The following is a 19,773-nucleotide window of genomic DNA, read 5'->3' on the forward strand; positions in this document are numbered from 1 at the left end:
ATTGAAAATAGAATCACCATTATTAATCTTTAGCATCGCGTCGTGTCGTAACTCCACGTGCGACAGATAGTCCGCCGCCAAACTGGGGCGTCAACACGTGTTGGACCATGCGAGTCAAAGGAATCGGCCCGGGAATTTGACGCTACCTTGATAAAATTTTCCCTATTTTTCGGGTAAATTATGGTCTTGGCATGTCACGCATGGTATAGAAATCTGCCCTAAGTTACCTATTGCAATAGTAATAATTAACTTTAATCTTTAGAAGTATTACTTCGATGTAATTAATACATAATTTTATTACACTAAATAGCACGTTCTTTGTCTTTTTTATTATTTATGAGCACATGTTTATGAGAAAAACTATTTCTGAAAAGTAAAAATATTATTAAAACAACGAAAAAAATAATTCATTATCTAACCTTGTCTTGTTGATGGTGTTAGTTACAGATTTTTTTAACATATATGACTTTTCAAATTTTAGGGGAAAATGAATTATAGATCGACAACACAATTTTCTGTCTCGCTCTTCGATGGAGCTGCTAAATGCTATAAGCCGGGCGTTCGATATTCAAACAAACGGAGCGGTAACAAACCATTCTCCGTTCAGACTTCATGCAGAACGTTCGTGCGTGATCTTTACATTCGGTTAACATTCAACAAAGTTTATTCCTTTTTGTTAGTGTTGTGATTTTGTTTATTGACAACATGTGTGAAAAGAGAACAAGAAAAATCAAGAAAGGTTTGTCATTTCAAATATTTTTCGTCAATATAAAAAAAAAAATCGGAAACGGCTATTTCAAAAACGATTGCCCAAAAATAATAAAAGGTGCTTTCTTTTGTAGTGTAGTAGTAGTTAGTAGACTCTCTTTCTTATTATTTTTTAAATGAAGCGATCGTGACTTTCTAACGTATTGTTTTCTAGGCAAAGTCACAACTTCCTGTACATTGAACAGCTTATTTGTATATAGCTTAAATGAAATAGTTTAAATATAAGTATGTAGGTACACGCAGTTGAAACGGAAAAAAATATTTTGGAATAAAAAAAATTAAAATATTTGTAACGTTAAAATAAATGAAAATTAACTTAATAAGTTTACCAACGTAGGCTTAAATTTACTCAAAATACAGGATCGTTGAAGAGATTTCCATCGAAACTTCTTTTAATAAAGTCAGCTTAAAAGGATTGGTTGTACAATTTTTTTGTACAGTTTTTACAATTTATCATGTTGTTATTTTGTTAGTTGATGAATGTGTATCCTATTTACAATATATTAAGATTTTTAATGAGTGACTATAGTTCTCAAGACCGGTGGGTCGTTTTTTCATCTGCCAGACTAATTTGAGGACAGGTAAATAACTATAATCTTAAGCTAACACTAAAATAAAGTTCACCTAAAATAGCTATTTTTCAAAACTAACTAAAACCTAAGTAATACCTATAGGTATTACGAGGAACGCCAGCTTTCAGGCACGTTTTTATGCATACATTCTTAGTATATTCATGTTATGTATAGGGGGGGTAAGAGAAGAATGGAATTTTCCCTCACCTGCCTATAGAATAAATACTGATTGAAGATAGTATAAAGCTCCAGAAAAACGTACAATACATGCACACGTTTTTATATATTATATACACAAAAAATTCTCCCAAAAATTGGAAATTGTAAAAATTCTAATTGTTTATAAAAACGCCGAGTAGTAGTAATAAAAATTCAAAAGTCCGAAAAACGTGGTTCGCCCTCATCACATAGCGTCAGACTTTATGTACATATTACGAATGCAAAATAATTACGTAATCACTTTGTGTATATAAAAAAAACTGACGTGATACAAAAAAAGATTAGCAACGTGAGCTAAAATTACATTGTTTATTTCAAAACTACCCGTTATATCAATTAGCCAGTCACTGACCTATCACACGGAAAACAAGGTTGCTCACCGCAAAAACTTAATCGCAACTCTTGACTAAGTTTCCATCCAAGTAATATAGCGTAATTTGACCCGCGTGACTCATAACGGTATTATCTTCCTAGACATTGTTAATACAAACTGTCTATAATAGTAATATCCGACATATTCTTTTTCTTTTAAACTAAAATCGTAGAACTTTGCTTTGAATGGATTTTATTTTGAATCTTTAAATTAAGAATTATCAATTTGATCTAATAAAAAAAATCTGATTTTAATTTTGATAATAATTTTGCTCTAAGAATAATCTATCCTGTGGTAATTGAGTAGACTAACAGCTATCAATTTCCTGTCTTATTTTTGTAGTTGTAGTATTCTTAAATTGTTACTTGTTATTAAATGCTTCCTTTTTTTTTTTTTTTTTTTTTTTTTTTTTATGATTGAAAGTTTACTGGTGGCCCGAAGGCCTTTCCAGTTTCACCAGGACAGGTGGGCGAGCAAAGGCTCAGCCAAGAGGGGTGGGATTTGCTAACAACTGCCCGAGCGCCTCCGAAGGAGACCTAACAACTCAAGAGCAATTGTTTCGCGAATGAATCTACTACCGGATCGGAATCGCGACCCGCTGAGAAGATCCGGCGAGAAACTCAGCGGGCTGATGCATGGGTTAGGTTGCACGTCGACCTCTTTGTCGAGTTCGACGAGTACGATTACCGGGGTCCCTAAGCCTGCCCCTAGTATTAGAGCTGAAGGCATCTAATGCAAAGGTTATTGGATCTGATGGATCCGTAAGGACGTGTCTAGGGCGTCGACGGTGACTGGCTCCTGCATGATCAGGATTCGGAGAGTAGTCAGCAGCGGCAACGATAAGGCGATTATCATGACGCATAGCCTTATCGAAGTATCGTTCCGACGCTGACTTCATGTATTTCCGAATTGATTCGAGGCCCAGGTCGTCGTGTAGGTCAACGTTCCTCACGAACCACGGAGCGCCGACAGCTAACCTGCAAAAGCGGGATTGTAGGGATTGGAGGGTGTCTATGTGTGTGCGGGCCGCGTGAGCGAACACCACACTCGCGTAAGTCATGACGGGCCTTATGCAAGTTTTGTAAAGTGTCACCTTGTTCCGAAGGGACATTTTACTCCGCTTACAGATCATGGGGTAGAGTCTACCGAGAATAAACGCGGCACGGTCACGGACTGATTTTATATGCGGGCGGAATGTCATCGATGCATCCAGGGTAACGCCCAGGTACTTGACCTTCCTGGCCCAGGGTATGGGTTGTCTAAAGAGAGTAATCGGGGGTGTGAGATTCCTCCTCCTAATCCGGGAGGAAATCCGTGTGGAGCTTCCCCTCTGAAATAGCACCGCAGTACTTTTCGCTGGGTTGATGTCTATGCGCCATTTTCGGAACCACTGTCCTAGGGCTAGGGCTGCGCTCTGAAGCTTCTTCGCGATTAGGGACTTATTTCTACTAGAATAGTAAACAGTCGTGTCGTCGGCGAATAAAGCTAAATGGGTCGGCGGCGACCGGGGAATATCGTTGACGAATAAGCTAAATAGGAGGGGTGAGAGGACAGAGCCTTGCGGGACTCCAGCTGTGAGAGGTCGTGGGGAGGAGCGGGTTCCCTCGACTCGATATCGAAAAGAGCGGTTCGACAAGAAGTCCCGTATGATGAGCACGAGACTATCCGGCACGCCCATGTTGAATAGTTTGAAAATCAAACCATTGTGCCAGACTTTGTCGAACGCTTTTGCGACGTCGAAGAAGAGAGCTCCCGTGTATAACGGTTTTGGTCGATTAAGCCCCACAAGAATGTGCTCCGTGAGGCGGTGCACCTGTTGAACGCATGAGTGATTTGTACGGAATCCGAATTGTTCATCGATGAGAATGCCCTTGGATGAGACGAAATCTCTGAGGCGCTTGTAGAGCAGACGCTCATACAGCTTGCCTAGAGACATGAGGAGGCTAATCGGGCGGTTAAATGCTTCCATTAATTAACTCAGCAAGTAGTCCTCACACGGCAATTAAAGGAATAGGGGTCCATAGTAGGACTGACGTGAGACAGGCGGTCGTAAAACTGAAAACTGTAACTATACTTGAGACTTTAGAACTTATCTCAAGGTGGGTGGCGCATTTACGTTGTAGATGTCTATGGGCTCCAGTAACCACCAGTAACCAATAGAACTGGAATGACAAAAATAATGATATTTACAACACCATAACTTGATCATAACAAATTTCACACTTACTATATCATATCTACATAATTGTAACCAGTAAATCGTATTTTGTGTTACTAGATTTTAATTCAAGGTTCGTCGATATCAATCATAACGTGACCCTCAAAGTTTTAAATTAAATACAGATACAATAATAAAAATGTACTCATTAATGACCTCATTTTTAATAATAGCGTTCAGTAATAAGGCATTTAAAAGTCGATGCGCATTGAAAGTAACAGAACATACATTTGAAGATTCGATCGAATAGTAAACAACTTAAAATGTTAAAAACGTTTCATCATGCAAACAAACCAATGATGTTGCCAACGCAAAGACCCTGAAAGGTACATTACCCCGCACGCAATGCGCTATCTACCTACGCTACCTATTATACGTCTAAATACCTGTTATAATAACAACAGGTATTTAAACTTAATTGTTGGTACTACCACTTAATTCAGCTTATGACCTACAAACCATATCGAGGAGTGAAAAGATATTTAGTTTAAGCAACATTTTGCTTAATACGCGACATCTATCTTTTTTATTAAAGGTCTTCTGGTATAGGTAACAAAGATGTTTGGTATTAGTATCAACAATTGGATGTTTTAATTGAGCTACAATTGAGTTTACCCCATTCAAATAGTTGAAGAAGTTTTTTTTCTGTGATATTTTTCTAAATTTTAAACTTTAAAGGGGTCTCCTGTAAATTTAAAAAAACATCACTTACACCGAATAAGTTTACTTCCCAGTCGAACCTAATCGAACGATCGAATCGAATACGAACATACATAGGTATTTAAAAGTTAAAATCCACAAAATATATAGGTACATGAAATTAATATTATTAATGTAGCCAGCAAAACGTGAGGACCCTGAGAAATTAAATTAGTCTTAACGCTATACTACGTAATAACAGTACTTGAATCTCAATAATATTATCTTAAGGGCACTACCGCCTTCTCGTTCTCTATATTTAGATAATGTTTGATCGGAATTACTTAAATAAAATAGCATAATTACTATTATTTTTGTTAAACAATATTGTTTTTTCATTTGCTTACTCTTACATTATTCTTGACATCATTAAAATATTTAATAACGCTTCGCAACCCACTTAGAACCCACTTCCTCCTTAAAATGAATTGACCTTCTGTCTTGTTCATACCGCAGCAATATAAAACGAGTATGAGGAAGATGGAATTAAAAATTAACATCATTATGCCTCGTACTTGACATCGTATTGATCGCCTCGCATATTGATTGACCCTATCTTCTGTGCTCGCCGAATAAGATCGCTATTCGCAAAATCGTGCGGAAAGATTGACTTGTTGCCGAGACAAGAGACTAAAGTTTCGAGCATATTAAAATAACCTTTAAACTAGAATTCATGACTGTTTAGTGGTAATAATAGCAGTGTCCCCACTCTGTCTATTTCGCATAGGGACTCCCTCTATCTCTCACAGGTAAAGGATAAATATTTAATTGAAAAACATGTACATAACCTATAAATTTTGAGAGAGGTTGGTTGGTGATAGGCCTGAAACGTTTATTTTAAACTTTTAACGTTTTCGAATTTTATTATCTATTTAGAAGCACAAAAAATAGAACTAGACCTATTATCACAGTGGATTAGACTATAAGAAATCTAATCAGAGAAACAAAATAAATTTATTACTGAAGAAACTGTTTATATATGGGGCCGTATAGTAAGTATGGAGACAATGAGGTCTGAATTTACTTTTACACTGCCTCATAGGCAAAAACAAAACGCGCAAAAATAACGTTGACAAAGCCAACTGTTTCTATGGGCGAAACTTTCAAATATTAACAGCCTGGCCACGGGACATTCGCCGATACGAATATTCGCGCGGTGCGAACGGCGAAGCGTCTAGCGACTAAAACAAGCGCATAGAAATGTACCTAACAAGCCACGCGCACCGGCGACCGGCGAAGCGACCGGCGAAATGTACCGAGCGAATCGCGCGGTGCGGCGGGCGAGCAAAACAAATGCATGAATAAGGACGGCGCGAGCCACGGAGTCGAGCGGTAGTCGCGGCGAATAGTGCAGTGATTAAATGAGTTTAGTTGTTTTCGCCGCGAAAAATGAACGCCGAAATTTTTATATTTTATATTTTTTATTAATTTTTTTTTTTATATTTTTAAACTCGTCGTGGCCGAACGGATAAGACGTCCGGTGTTGAGCGATGCACCGGTAGTCGAATATCAGGCGGGTACCAATTTTTGTAATGAAATACGTACTCAACAAATTTTAATGTTCACGATTGATTTCCACGGTGAAGGAATAACATCGTGTAATAAAAATGAAACCCTCAAAATTATAATTTGCGTAATTACTGGGGGTATGACCTCTTGTGAGTCCGCGCGGGTGGGTACCACCACCCTGCCTGTTTCTGCCGTGAAGTAGTAATGCGTTTCGGTTTGAAGGGTGAGGCAGCCATTATAACTATACTTGAGACCTTAGAACTTATATCTCAAGGTGGGTGGCGCATTTACGTTGTGGATGTCTATGAGCTCCAGTAACCACTTAACACAAGGTGGGCTGTGAGCTCGTCCACCCATCTAAGCAATAAAAAAAAATAGTTGAAATACTAGCTAGACCAGCTATTTGGAAGTCTAGCCACTCAAAGTATTTCTCGTACTTCTTGTGGAATTCTCCATCTATAGGTATACTCCGATTCTTATTCAAATCATGTACTTCACAATCTTTTCCAAATAATAGGTCCTGAACCAAAAAACTATTAATTTGTAAGCAATATCGAGATAATTTCGATATAGACATTTCGCTGTCGGACTTCCTTACTAGTCGCGGCGGCGAACGTGAGTACCCGTGGCCTGCAAACGGTGCTGCGCGAATGGTCGCCTCGCCCACCGCTTCGCTGTTCGCACCGCCGATCCCCGTGGCCAGGCCGTAAGTGTATAATCTATGGACGGAAATAGGGATAGGCCGGTTTTGCATCAAAATTTATTATGTTATAAATAAATTGCAATATAGTAGAACCACGAATATGAAAAATGTAAGATAGGCCACTTTTGTGCTAACGGCCTCATATAGCCTCTCGCCAACAAATACACCACCTTCAAAAACATAACCAACATACGAATAAAAAGAAAACATTCTATAAGCAACACTACACGACGAACCCACTTTCTCTAATCTGCGTGAAGCCACATCACGTGCACAATTTAGGGGTACGAAGCCTTCATCAAAACCCATAAAAGCATCGTTTTGTATAATTTAAATACAAATAGTACACGTTTGATATTTCAAAGTGAGCATTGTGGAGATTAATTGGTTTTACTAATACTACACTTACTGTTATAGTAATAATGCTGATTGTACGATATATACATAAATGTGAAATAGCTTTATTATAAAATATTCGCTTTAATATTTATTTATTTTTAACTTTCTATACTTGAAAATATAAAGACGGACATAATGCCATAGGCATTCTCTGACAGTCTACCTTAGGGGATCGCAATAAGTGTAGTGTAGTGTAATAATGATATTACTTAAACATACGTATATATCACATACCTAACATTTATGGATACAAATACTCGTACCTAAATAAATACATATACATAAATACCTATATACATACAAAAATATATAAATAAATAAATATTTCCTTTTTATGACTTATGTTGTTAGTATTCAAATAAAGAATGTGTTTACATGTCTACATCTTGTCTACTTGCTGTCTGTATGATGATTGACGAATTCCGAAAATCAAAATGTAATTTACTTAGCAATTTATTAAATCAATTTATACAATCACAATAAAATATGTATATAATAGTAAAAGTGATGATTACAAAAACGATATGCATCGTGATACTAATTATAAGTAGCATATTGAATATATAAGTAACATATTTATTTAATAAATAAAAAACATTCTACAGAACCCGATATTCAATATTAAAACAACTTAAATTTTTGCTTGGCTATCACGTGCGCGTCAGATAACAGAAAAAACTATACAGTTGTACATGTGAGGTCAAAAGTTAAAAAAACAAGGTACGCTAAAAATACAGACATCCAGGAACTTATTAATGTTCATCATCGTACTCATAAAATTATGAATTTAGTACAGCCACTTCGTTACTCTATGGTCGTCGTGGAGGTGACTTTGCTAGAGATGACGTGTTCTGTTTCATCTGCAATTAATAACGGTGACATTTTGTGTGTCACGCAGTTCTACTTTAGCAGTGTCATATGTACATATTCACTTGTCTATCAAGCGCTCGTGGTTTCTATATTAACGGATTAAGAACTATGTACGTTAATTTAAAAAAAAAGATCATAAAACTTTTCGTATTACGTGAAAATGTGCATTAGAAAAATTATTGATTAAAAATTAGAAAAAAAAAACGGTTTAATAGCAAACTGATTATGAAATATTTTAATTGTTAGGAAATTTGAATTGGAAGATTAACAACGAAGAGAAGATCTTACATCGAGCGAGTGAAATTGCTCGGTAGACTAACGGTCCGAATGCTGTTGTTCGGAACTATGAGCAAGCTTATCTTGAAAATGTCCTAAGCGACATTCAGGCATCTGTCAAATATCTTGTATTCTATTATGGCTACGCGCCACACAGGTAATTTGTGTGTCTAACCAGTAAAATTAAAATATATTCTTTGTTCTTTGGAACCTGGTGAAGTAATGAATTGATTGTATTGTCATCGATGTAAGTTATCAAACTAATCAAACTACTCGAAAATACGTAACCACATTGAAATATTAAGTTACAGGTGAAGCGAATAAAAACGTGGTAAAAAGAAAGATTTCGTAAAAAACTCGAGCGCTTTCGCGATATTTTCCTTCAAAAATAACTGTTACATGAATTTAGGAAAAATGTCATTTTCTCGTGCTTCATGTCCAGAATGTAAACATCGCTGCGCTGTGGTGGAAATTGTATACTTATGCTCTTAGTCTTCTAAACATATATACAATTTAAATGTAACAAAAAGAATCAAGAATCGATTTTTTTCTTTTTTCTACCTTGAGAGGCTATTTCAGCTTCGCCCTAAAATGTAGGTAAGCTCACGGGGCTCAAACCGAAGTGTTGCTAACACTGACCCTAGCAAGAGTAGTGCTTTGTAGAATCTACCACCGGATCGGAAACGCGACCGACTGAAGATCCGGCGAGAAGCTTAGTGGGCAAGAATCGATAGTAATACTAAATCTCCTTACATTACGTCTGATGCACGTGTACACCGTTAACGCTCAAAGTATTATCTTGCCGCTTGTTCCCCTAGTACCCATATTGTTACGTCGGGGTCGTTCACCTTTGCAGCGATTGTCTCAACGCACTCCCACGGTTGGAATATTCTGTGAGGTGGCAATCCGTTACGTCACGTCCGCACGCCACAACAATCCTATGGGTGCGTAAATCCATCTGACTTTTACTAGAAATTATTATTTATTTATTACAATACAACAGATTACAAAGATTCGTAAGATTTAAAAAAAAATCTATGAATACTCCAAGACAATAGTAACTTTCCTACGTCTAGAAACTATGACTTCGAACTCGTGTCTCAAGGTGAATGGCGGGATTACGTTATAGATGTCCATGGGCTCGGATAACCATTTGACACCAGCTGAGCCGAGAGCTCATTCACCGATCTAAGCTATTAAAAAAAAAAGTCATTGATTTATAATTTGTTTATTTAAAGCTTAAAATGACTACAAGCAAAATAGGCATTGAATTCATCTGCCTTAAAAATCCAACAACAAAAAAATCTTTAGTCTGATAAGAATAAATATTGTGTTATTGTAAACTTACCTACGAAATATCCAATTATTTCCTTCTGCTTTTGTATTAAGTTACGAATCGTTGAACCGCTACAAACAACCTTGGTATGAAACAAAAGGTAGCTTGGATTTTAACACGTATTGCCTTGTAATCTACAAAGGAAGGGCGTTTTCAAGTACACTTTTTACTATGATGATTCATATGTGCACTAACTTTGAAGGTTAACTTGTTAACGGGGCCCTCCATATATTTTTTTGTCAGTACTTAAAAAGGGACTTATGTATATTTGGATACGTTAATGTACGCGCAAAAGTTAAGTATATGACAACAGCATTGAATTTTTATTATGAAATATTACAGTTTTCAGCATTAGGAGTCGTAGCAGGAAAACATTCACTAGAATAGCAGCGATGTCAAAATCAATTATGTGTACCCATTTTTGTTATTTGACAACTACCCGCGTCACTAGAATTAAATAATATTTTTAACTTAGTAACTACTGAACCAATGATCTGCTATACTGCCACTGAAGGTTTGCCAATTGCAAATTGCAATTATGTAGGTCGGATCTGTGTTGTTTGTGGACGAGAAGAGCTCAGGATCACTACAGAGCTGCAGAGGACTGTGTCTATAGTGCTGTAGTATAGGATCCTCGGCTGGATGTAGGTCGGCTTTTATGGCTTTAATAATATTATTCACTAAAGAACGACACATCTGTAAACATACTATGTAAACTTAACTAAAATTTTCATGTATTTTTTGGATAAATTCACATATACACATAAGAGCACATGTACTTCGACTAAACAGACCCCTCCATCTCGCCTCGTCTTCCGATTTCCCCGATGAAAGATTAATAATAATTCCTCTCTAGATAATGGCCCTTCAATCTATGAGAGCGATTGAAAGACTAATTGACGATAAATTGCTAAAGTGAAGTTTTTCCTACATTTTTGAGTGTACTTTATGATTTACTAAATGAGGAATGATCTAAAAAAAATGAAGCCAGTGTAAATCAGTAATAGAAACCGATTTCGATCACTGTGCAACGACTTAATATTGTTAAAAGTAATGTCTGTATTTTGTGATAATCTGTACGTATTACTTTATCTGTATTGTCGAGATCTGTAAGTTTACGTAAATTTAAAACATCCGTTTTCACTAATAGTATTTTTATCTGTGATTAAACACCTAACGAATCAAGCCAGTCATGTTTCCTCATAACGTGTACAAAATACACGTTACTGTTTATTTTTCGAACTGAATGATATCAATCACGTTCCCTTAAACGTGTTTTGTGTGGTAGTAGATCAATCTCGACTCTTTCGTTCGTTTTTGTTCCCATTGTACTGTTACGTTTTCAATAAGACTTCAATGTACACTTTAACAATGCTGAAAATGAAGCGTAAATAATTCACTGTTTTTTTTATTAAGCACTAAGGAACTAGGTTTGTAGTGCTCTTAAAACAGTATGTTCTTTTGATGCATGTCTTAGCTTGTTCTTAAAATGTATATTAAGGGTTTTATTTGAAATTGTCAGCCATTTCGAAAAATGTAACTAACTACCAAGGATCCGCTGCATTAATTAAACAAACATAAAAGAATTAAAATAACTCCTAGGAATACTGGAGCTAAGAAACACGTTTAGGAATTTCCAAAATTATTACCACAAAATAAGCTGTAATAATACGGATTGATCTATCGAAATATCGTTAATAACATATAAATATCTAACTATCTTAAGCATCTTACATACTGACTCAGGATTACTGGAGGAAGACTGGAGGTTATCTAGAGTGAGCAAGAAATGAATAATTCCAGATCTAGAAATTTTAGACGGCCTCAATTTCATCATTACTAAAGACTTACTTAAACTTCATAAATAAATCGACAAACTTAATAAACTACGATATATTATGTAGATTTAAATGAATCTAATGTGATCTGAGTAATTAGTAAATGCACCTAAATAAAAATCAGAATACCCCAGCGCGTATGTAGGTATCTAGCTTATGTGAATAATATGTCAAACTAAAAAAATTAATAACGTAGTACAATAATTGAAAGAGGGCTAATATGTAAGAAAATGCTAAGATTTTTAACTCTTTTAACATAAAAATGGATCACGGATCGACCCTTACACCGATCGCACGTAAAAACACATAGAACTCAATTAGATTTTTTATCGGCTACACATTTGTAATTTTATGGAAAGCCATAGGAAGGTAAAATTGGAATCAACAAAGACTAATTCCAATTTTACCTCTTCGTGTATCGTTTATCCGGTCGATACTTCTGGTGCTTGTTAGAACTTCAGCAACGGTTTCTCCAATGAGAGGTTTACGCGTCTTTTCAACAAATAATTCCATTTCATGTAAAATTTTGCGATTTTCACAGAAAAGAGTCTAGACTAATCTACTAATCTATCTATATATATAAAAATGAATTGCTGTTCGTTAGTCTCGCTAAAACTCGAGAACGGCTGGACCGATTTGGCTAATTTTGGTCTTGAATTATTTGTAGAAGTCCAGAGAAAGTTTAAAATGTAGATAAATATGAAAATTCCTTTTGTTTGTTTTAAGTTTATTATAAACAAAAGTTTAGGTCTTTTATTTATCGATTGAGGCACTACGAAGTCTGCCGGGTCAGCTATTATTATTAATACAAACAATGTTTAAGCATGTTTGAATTGAATACATACAATGTCTATCGATAAATCCCTTAATAGACTAAAACTTTCTCCCTACACCGGTTTCCAAATAAGACGAATGCTCCAGCCTCTACCTCTCGAAATTCAGTGCACTTTCCGAACCCATTGCATTGAAAGGCCACGTGGCCGTGTCACGTGGTCGGTACACGAGCATCGCACTTTTTGCTGGCGTTTTTGAACGCATATCGTTCAATAACGTGACTACACGTCACAGCCGGAGTCCCGCAAGGCTCCGCCCTCTCCCCGTTACTATTCAGTTTGTATATCAACGATATACCCCGGTCTCCGGAGACCCATCTGGCGCTCTTCGCCGATGACACCGCCATCTACTACTCGTGTAGGAAGAAGGCGTTGCTTCATCGACGACTTCAGACCGCAGCTACCACCATGGGACAGTGGTTCCGGAAGTGGCGCATCGACATTAACCCCACGAAAAGCACAGCGGTGCTCTTCAAAAGGGGTCGCCCTCCGAACACCACGCTGAGCATCCCCCTCCCGACTAGGCGCGTCAATACCCCCGCCCCCGCCGTTCGCCCGATCACGATGTTCGACCAGCCCATACCGTGGGCCCCGAAGGTCAAATATTTAGGCGTCACCCTCGACAGTAGGATGACATTCCGCCCCCACATCAAGACGGTACGCGATCGTGCCGCCTTCATTCTAGGACGTCTCTACCCGATGATATGTAGGCGAAGTAAAATGTCCCTTAGAAATAAGGTGACACTCTACAAAACTTGCATACGCCCCGTCATGACCTATGCAAGTGTAGTGTTCGCTCACGCGGCCCGCACTCACTTAAAGTCATTCCAAATTATTCAATCCCGTTTTTGCAGGATAGCCGTCGGAGCCCCGTGGTTCGTCAGGAACGTCGACCTCCATGACGACCTGGACTTAGAGTCCACCAGTAAGTATCTGCAGTCGGCGTCCATGCGCCACTTCGATAAAGCGGCACGACACGAGAACCCTCTCATCGTGTCCGCCGGTAACTACATTCCCGATCCTGCGGACAGAATGGAAAGCAGTCGACGTCGCCCAAAACACGTCATCTCGGATCCGCCCGATCCACTAACGGTGCTTTTAGGTAATTCAAGCACCGGTCACCGTTCTCGTCGAACCCGTCGCTTGCGACGAAGGGCTCGACGAGTAAATTAACTCTCAGACACAGCCCACTGAGTTTCTCGCCGGATCTTCTCAGTGGGTCGCGTTTCCGATCCGGTGGTAGATTCTGCGAAGCACGACTCTTGCTAGGGTTCGTGTTAGCAACGTCATCAGGTTTGAGCCCCGTGAGCTCACCTACAAAAGTTAGGGTTACGCTGACATAGCCTCTCAAGGCTCTCAGCTTAGGTAGGAAAAAAAAAAAAAAAAAAAAAAAAAAAAAAAAAAAAAAACGTGACTATACCGGCATTGTTCGAAAACACTTCGAAATTGAAATCAATATTTCCGTTGAATTTTCTGCGACTAAATTTTTAGCTCAGCTATTTCTGAATATCATTTCAGCTATATCTGATACTACATTTTATACTGGTGGTAGGACCTCTTGTGAGTCCGCGCGGGTAGGTACCACCACCCTGCCTATTTCTGTCGTGTAGCAGTAGTGCGTTTCGGTTTGAAGGGTGGGGCAGTCGCTGTAAATATACCTAGTCAGGTCATAAATTCTGTCACATGTTTAATGTAAAATAATTGAAACAAGTTTATTCATTATGTAACCATTCATATACCAAAATGAACTTAACAAAACATAGATTCTTATAACACTAAAATTTATTCAAAATGACCTCCGTGATTTTGAATACAGGCCTTCAATCTGCGCGGCCAGTCGTCTATCGCAGCACGAACGAGGTCCATGTCAATATCGGCGGCTGCCTTAATCAAGGATGTCTTGAGTGACTCCAAATTGGGATGAGGCTTTGAGCACGCCTTTTCCTCCAAGTGTTGCCATATCTTGTAATCTAACGGATTCAAATCTGGACTGGAGGAGGGCCAGTCTTCGTGCCGGATGAAGTCGATTTCACGCGCCGCCAGCCAGTCTTGTGTGCTCTTCGCTCTATGAGCTGGCGCCGAATCTTGTTGGAATACCCAGTGCCTGTTATTGAACATGGTATGAGAAACAGGTTCCACAAGGTTCGCCAGGACTGTATTTGGAAAAAATTTTTCATCCGAAAAAAGAATTTCCCGATATTTTTTTCCCGCGTACCGCTTCAACAAAGCGCGGCATCTCTTCAGTCTCAGGTCCATTAGACCAGCATTCAAACGATGTTCTGTTTTTCTTCGATATGCCCGAAGCCCTAAGTCTTCATTTAACACCCTTTTCACCGTGGTTCTGCTTAACCCCATCTGAAGGGCCAACAGTTTCTGCTTACGTTTGGGATTTCTTTGAATTCGCGCCTTCACAGCTTTTATCACTGCTGGAGTCCTAACAGACCGAGGGCGACCTCTTCTTGACCTGTCATCTACACTAGAGTCTTCATTGTATCGTTTGATGGTACGATAAACGAATCTTTTGGTTATATTCAAATTTTTCAGTATGTTAAAAATTTGAATTGGCGCGTAACCGCAACGATGCAACGCAATAACTGCAACACGGTCTTCTTTAAGCGTCCACTCCATATTTAAAAATGAGTAAAATTCTAAAAGTGTACGTTTTTATTTTCATGAACAATTCGAAATTCGAATTCAATAAACTTTTTTGTGGCCAGCATTCTAAAAGAAAAGTTTTTACTGTGTGACAATACTTATGACCTGACTAGGTACTTGAGACCTTAGAGAACTTATATCTCAAGGTGGGTGGCGCGTTTACGTCGTAGATGTAGGGGCTCCAGTAACCACTTAACACCAGGTGGGCTGTGAGATCGTCCACCTATCTAAACTAATAAAAATAAAAATAAAAATTTCTTAATTTGCATTAGTTGTTGTTAATTGCAATTCTTATAATGCAGCTCAATAAAGAACACGATCGAAAGCTTTTCCAGGTAACTTTGATTTGAGTGAGCCTAGTTAACACATAGTAGCTCTGAATATCTCTACGTCAACTATTTGCCATTAGGCCGGCTGGTTATTAATGTTCCGTATCTGAAATATTAAAACATAAATTTACATTTCACACTTCCCTTTACAAATAATAAGAAGGTTGATCTTACGCAATTCGAACACATGCTAATTATTATAATTTCGTCACACAATGAGTTTTGTATGGTGAAACATACGTGACTCTGAATGTTTTCTCAAGTGTTTAGGTAGGTCCTTATCAGAGTTTAAACATGGATTCATGAAACCTTTATTGTCCTTGTATTCTTAAACATTCAGCTTATTCATAATATGGAATTGGTTGTTAAATAAATTTGAAGGTTTTTTTTTTATTTTTTTCATTTGAGTTAATAAATAACAAACACGACATTGTAATATCGGAAAGTTGAAACTGTATAATTTACTGTTATTGTAACACGGAGGTGCAATTTCTTTCAACACATCAATCTGTTTACCGATAATCATTACGAAATACCGAATACATTAATTTTATATAGCAGTGCATCGATGCAATGGCCTAACGTAAATGTTGCCAAACAATGTTCGTGTAAAAACAAATAAAACCCGAAAACAATTCTATGGTGCGCTGTTTTCCGCAAAGAATGACAATAATATAATGTAATTTAATGATTAAAAGTCTACTAGTCTTGTGATGATATTAAAACGCACGAGTCTCATCTGAGATGACCTCGTTCCACATTCGAACCTAAGAATGCCACGCTATAGAATGCACTTTTGTCTACATTAACCGTCTGTTTAAATTTATTTTTAACTGACAGTTATCTCGAACTAAAATAATACGTGCGTCACAACAAAACGTGAGGAACGCGCTGATAACGCGATGTTTGTTTCCAATAGATATTTCATAATGAATAATTCTTTGAAGGTTTTTTATACAAGTAAACAAGTTGAGGCTATTGGTCACGTTTTCAAGTCGTTGCAATTTTAGACGTTACGTGATGATGTATTTAGAATCGTAGTGTTTTTTTTGAGAACTAACACGTTACATAAGTTCGTAATATAAAAAGCATTGGCTAAGTTTTCTTTACCTAAGCTACTTATAAAGATATATTAATTATGGTCCTGCGTTTTCTTTTGTTATTGGTTTCCGTTGGTGTAACCCCAATGAAAGCCCGGACGTATAGGATAGGAGCGACTGCTGTGAGCTCAGATAACTACTAGCTGCTACCGGATGTCGTGACTTATTTCATCCATCTATGAAATAAAATAAAATATGTTTTTTTCTTGCTTCAAACGGGGTTTGCGAAGAGTACTCAATAGGGGTTGCGTCTTGACTGTGCCACTAGCATTACTGATGTTTAAGAGAGATGATAACCACTCACCAACAGGTAAACTGTGTGTTCGTGTGCCTACAAGGGCGGATAAAAAACGATTATCAATATCAACGTCATATATTCAAAAAAAAAACTAACAATTGTTTTCTTCTCTTTGCAGGTTCCCACATTACTCGCCTACGCGAAGCAAGACGTATACAGCGTCTGCAAAGGATCGCTTCCCCGTCCACTAGCGACGAGTCTAACTCGTCGCCATGCCCTCCAACGGTCGACAAGGCCGCCCAAAACCGCGTCATCTTAGAGCTCGCTTGGAAGACCGTAGCGCTGATGCACAAGAACAAATTGATCCAACAGAAGATCATTGATCTTCAAAAGGAAACGTCACAATACATACAGTCCGTAATGAGCAACCCTGAGAACAGGAGGCGCTATATGGAACACGTCCGTTTGTACGGTGCGCAACCTACGCAACTCAAGCTATTAGCAGCCGAAAAGAATGTACAGGTCAAAGTGGAGCCCAAAGCGTGAGCCCCAATCTAATTCTGAAAGTTCGTAAAATCTATGAACAACAAAAAACAAAATGGCGGAAATCATTTGTTATTTACATTTTGATTACAATGACATGTTTTTGATTAAAACGACTCGTTCTTTAAGCGAACGGCGAAAGGCGATGTGAAATATGAAAAAAAATACGCTTGAAAATCAACGCAGCTGTTGCTTGAAGTGTGCCTGAGAGAAGTTTGCGTCTAAAAATCATGTTGATGAAAACGGATCTGTTATGATTTTTATTAGTAGATTAGTAGTTTTAAGGTGTTGTTTTTTTTTTTGAAGTTCAAGAGAACATATTTCGGGATCTCTTATTTATTCTTTCAATACCTACTTGAAGGTTTTATGCTAACTAAAGAAGCTATTATTATTTATCCAAAAAAGCAAATAGTTTAAAGATATTTCAATGATTTTGTAGTTATTTTCATGACATTTTGTATTTAATTCATTGTACAATGTTCGTTATTCTTTTGAAAGCTTTCTATGTGGGTAGTTCTAATTTCCCTGTCGGCAATATTAACGAATCAGTGTCTTAAATAAAAATGTTGTGCTTATTATAATTATATAATAACGTGTACTATTCTTTATAATTATAAGATATTAATAAGCTGTACTGTTACATAATAAGTTGTATTTAAAAGGCTGTTTGATGTTCTTAATATTTAATGTTGCCTTCGTTTCTATGATTTAAAAGAAATCGTTCAAAATCCGCTTCTACCGGTCCATTTTCTGTATTCAAACATGGCATTCATTTCGGAAAAAAATATTATTTTTCATTCATCAATTTGTAATCCATATACAAGATTTCTAAATTAATTTAGAACAACAAGCAGAATTTTTTTTGAAAATGGCGGTTTTAAAGTTGTTTTTTTTTTAATTAATAGAGACCAAGGTAATAAAATGGTTTTTAAAGAATACTCTTAATCGTTTAAACTTATATTAAGATTAGATTGATTATTGATTGAATTTCGTAATTTACGCGTTAAACATTAAAAGTGGAAGCTTATGTAATCAATGTATTAAGTGTTGGTGCATGGCAATCTTTGCAGAAAACTTTAGCAAAATAATTCATTTACCTAATATTCCACACGATGCTACTTTGAAATGTCAGTTTGACGTATTTTCAAAGAACCCATTTGATCCTAAACTTCATATCGTGAGCAAACGATTTGTTCAATATTGCCATAGAATAGTCCATAATTAAATTAAAAGAATTGGGTAATGCACCGAAGTAGGTAGATATGCATTTCGTGTATAATTCATTCATTTTCGTAAGTAATTTTCAATTTCAATCTCAATACACTTGTCACACAACACTTAATACATACAGTTTGCATTTAATATTTAGTTAATGAATTATTAATTATATCCATGTTAGCACAGACTACCAAAAACTGTGTTCATTTTAAAATATTTACTTATACTTTTTATTCGATGTAATGTACACAAAAAAGTATTACTTACATTTCTAAATTAAATTTTCTAACTTTTCGTGTGATAAATTTTTAAATTGTATTATTTCGATTACAAATTACTTTAGTAAGTTTAAAACGAAATAACTCCTTATTAGGTATACATACACAAAAGTGTTTCAAGGTTTTAAATTAAAAAATGTTTTTATTTTCATAGGTTTTCAGAATTTGATTATTTAAAATATGATTATAATTTAATGTAAACATAAAATTTTAATTCGCTTAAAATACTTATATTTTAGAAGTTCAATTCTGTCATGTTAGTTTTTGAAAATGTGTGTAACTGACTGACTAGGGAGAATGTATGACGTCACTTCCATAGATAATACACTTCATAATTACAAAATTAAAAACGGTTGTTGTGTACAAAATTTACATCATATTTGCTTTAAAAAGTATTATTGCTTAGGTTTAAGATTATTTATACATATTTTGTTGGTAAAACTCCTTGTGTAGATTAAGCCTTCAAAATTTTTCACGTGTTTTAGCTGTTATTATTCATTAAAAATACACTAGTCTTTGATATTCGATTTTGTTGTTTTATTTCCAAAACTATGGTTTCACTGCTCATTTTCTTCAAATATCACCTGTGTTCTACTCCAAAGTCCAGATCCATTAACTGTGCTTTTGGGTATCTCAAGCACTGATCACCGCCCTTGCCGAACCCGTCGCTTGCGACGAAGGGCTCGGCGAGTAAATTAACCCACAGACACAGCCCACTGAGTTTCTCGCCGGATCTTCTCAGTGGGTCGCGTTTTCGATCCGGTGGTAGATTCTGCGAAGCAATGCTCTTGCTAGGGCT

General features: G+C 36.8%; 1 protein-coding gene across 1 annotated transcript; it reads left to right on the forward strand.

Moving 5' to 3' along the window:
* Window positions 1-491: 491 nt before the first annotated feature.
* Window positions 492-19,501, forward strand: Cipc (Clock interacting protein circadian). Its single transcript, XM_089728554.1, has 2 exons — window positions 492-739; window positions 17,114-19,501. The coding sequence occupies exons 1-2, from the start codon at window positions 706-708 to the stop codon at window positions 17,479-17,481; spliced, it is 402 nt and encodes a 133-aa protein (XP_089584680.1). The 5' UTR covers window positions 492-705; the 3' UTR covers window positions 17,482-19,501.
* The last annotated feature ends 272 nt before the right edge of the window (window positions 19,502-19,773 follow it).

This window comes from Bombyx mandarina, chromosome 07 (assembly GCF_030267445.1).
Source record: "Bombyx mandarina strain Sakado chromosome 07, ASM3026744v2".
NCBI classification, from domain to species: domain Eukaryota; kingdom Metazoa; phylum Arthropoda; class Insecta; order Lepidoptera; family Bombycidae; genus Bombyx; species Bombyx mandarina.

Excerpts from the sequence above, each read along its gene's own strand:
- Cipc (XM_089728554.1), top strand. The coding sequence starts at position 706 with ATGTGTGAAAAGAGAACAAGAAAAATCAAGAAAG. Across the intron at positions 740-17,113 it reads AACAAGAAAAATCAAGAAAG|GTTCCCACATTACTCGCCTA; the intron begins GTTTGTCATTTC and ends TTCTCTTTGCAG.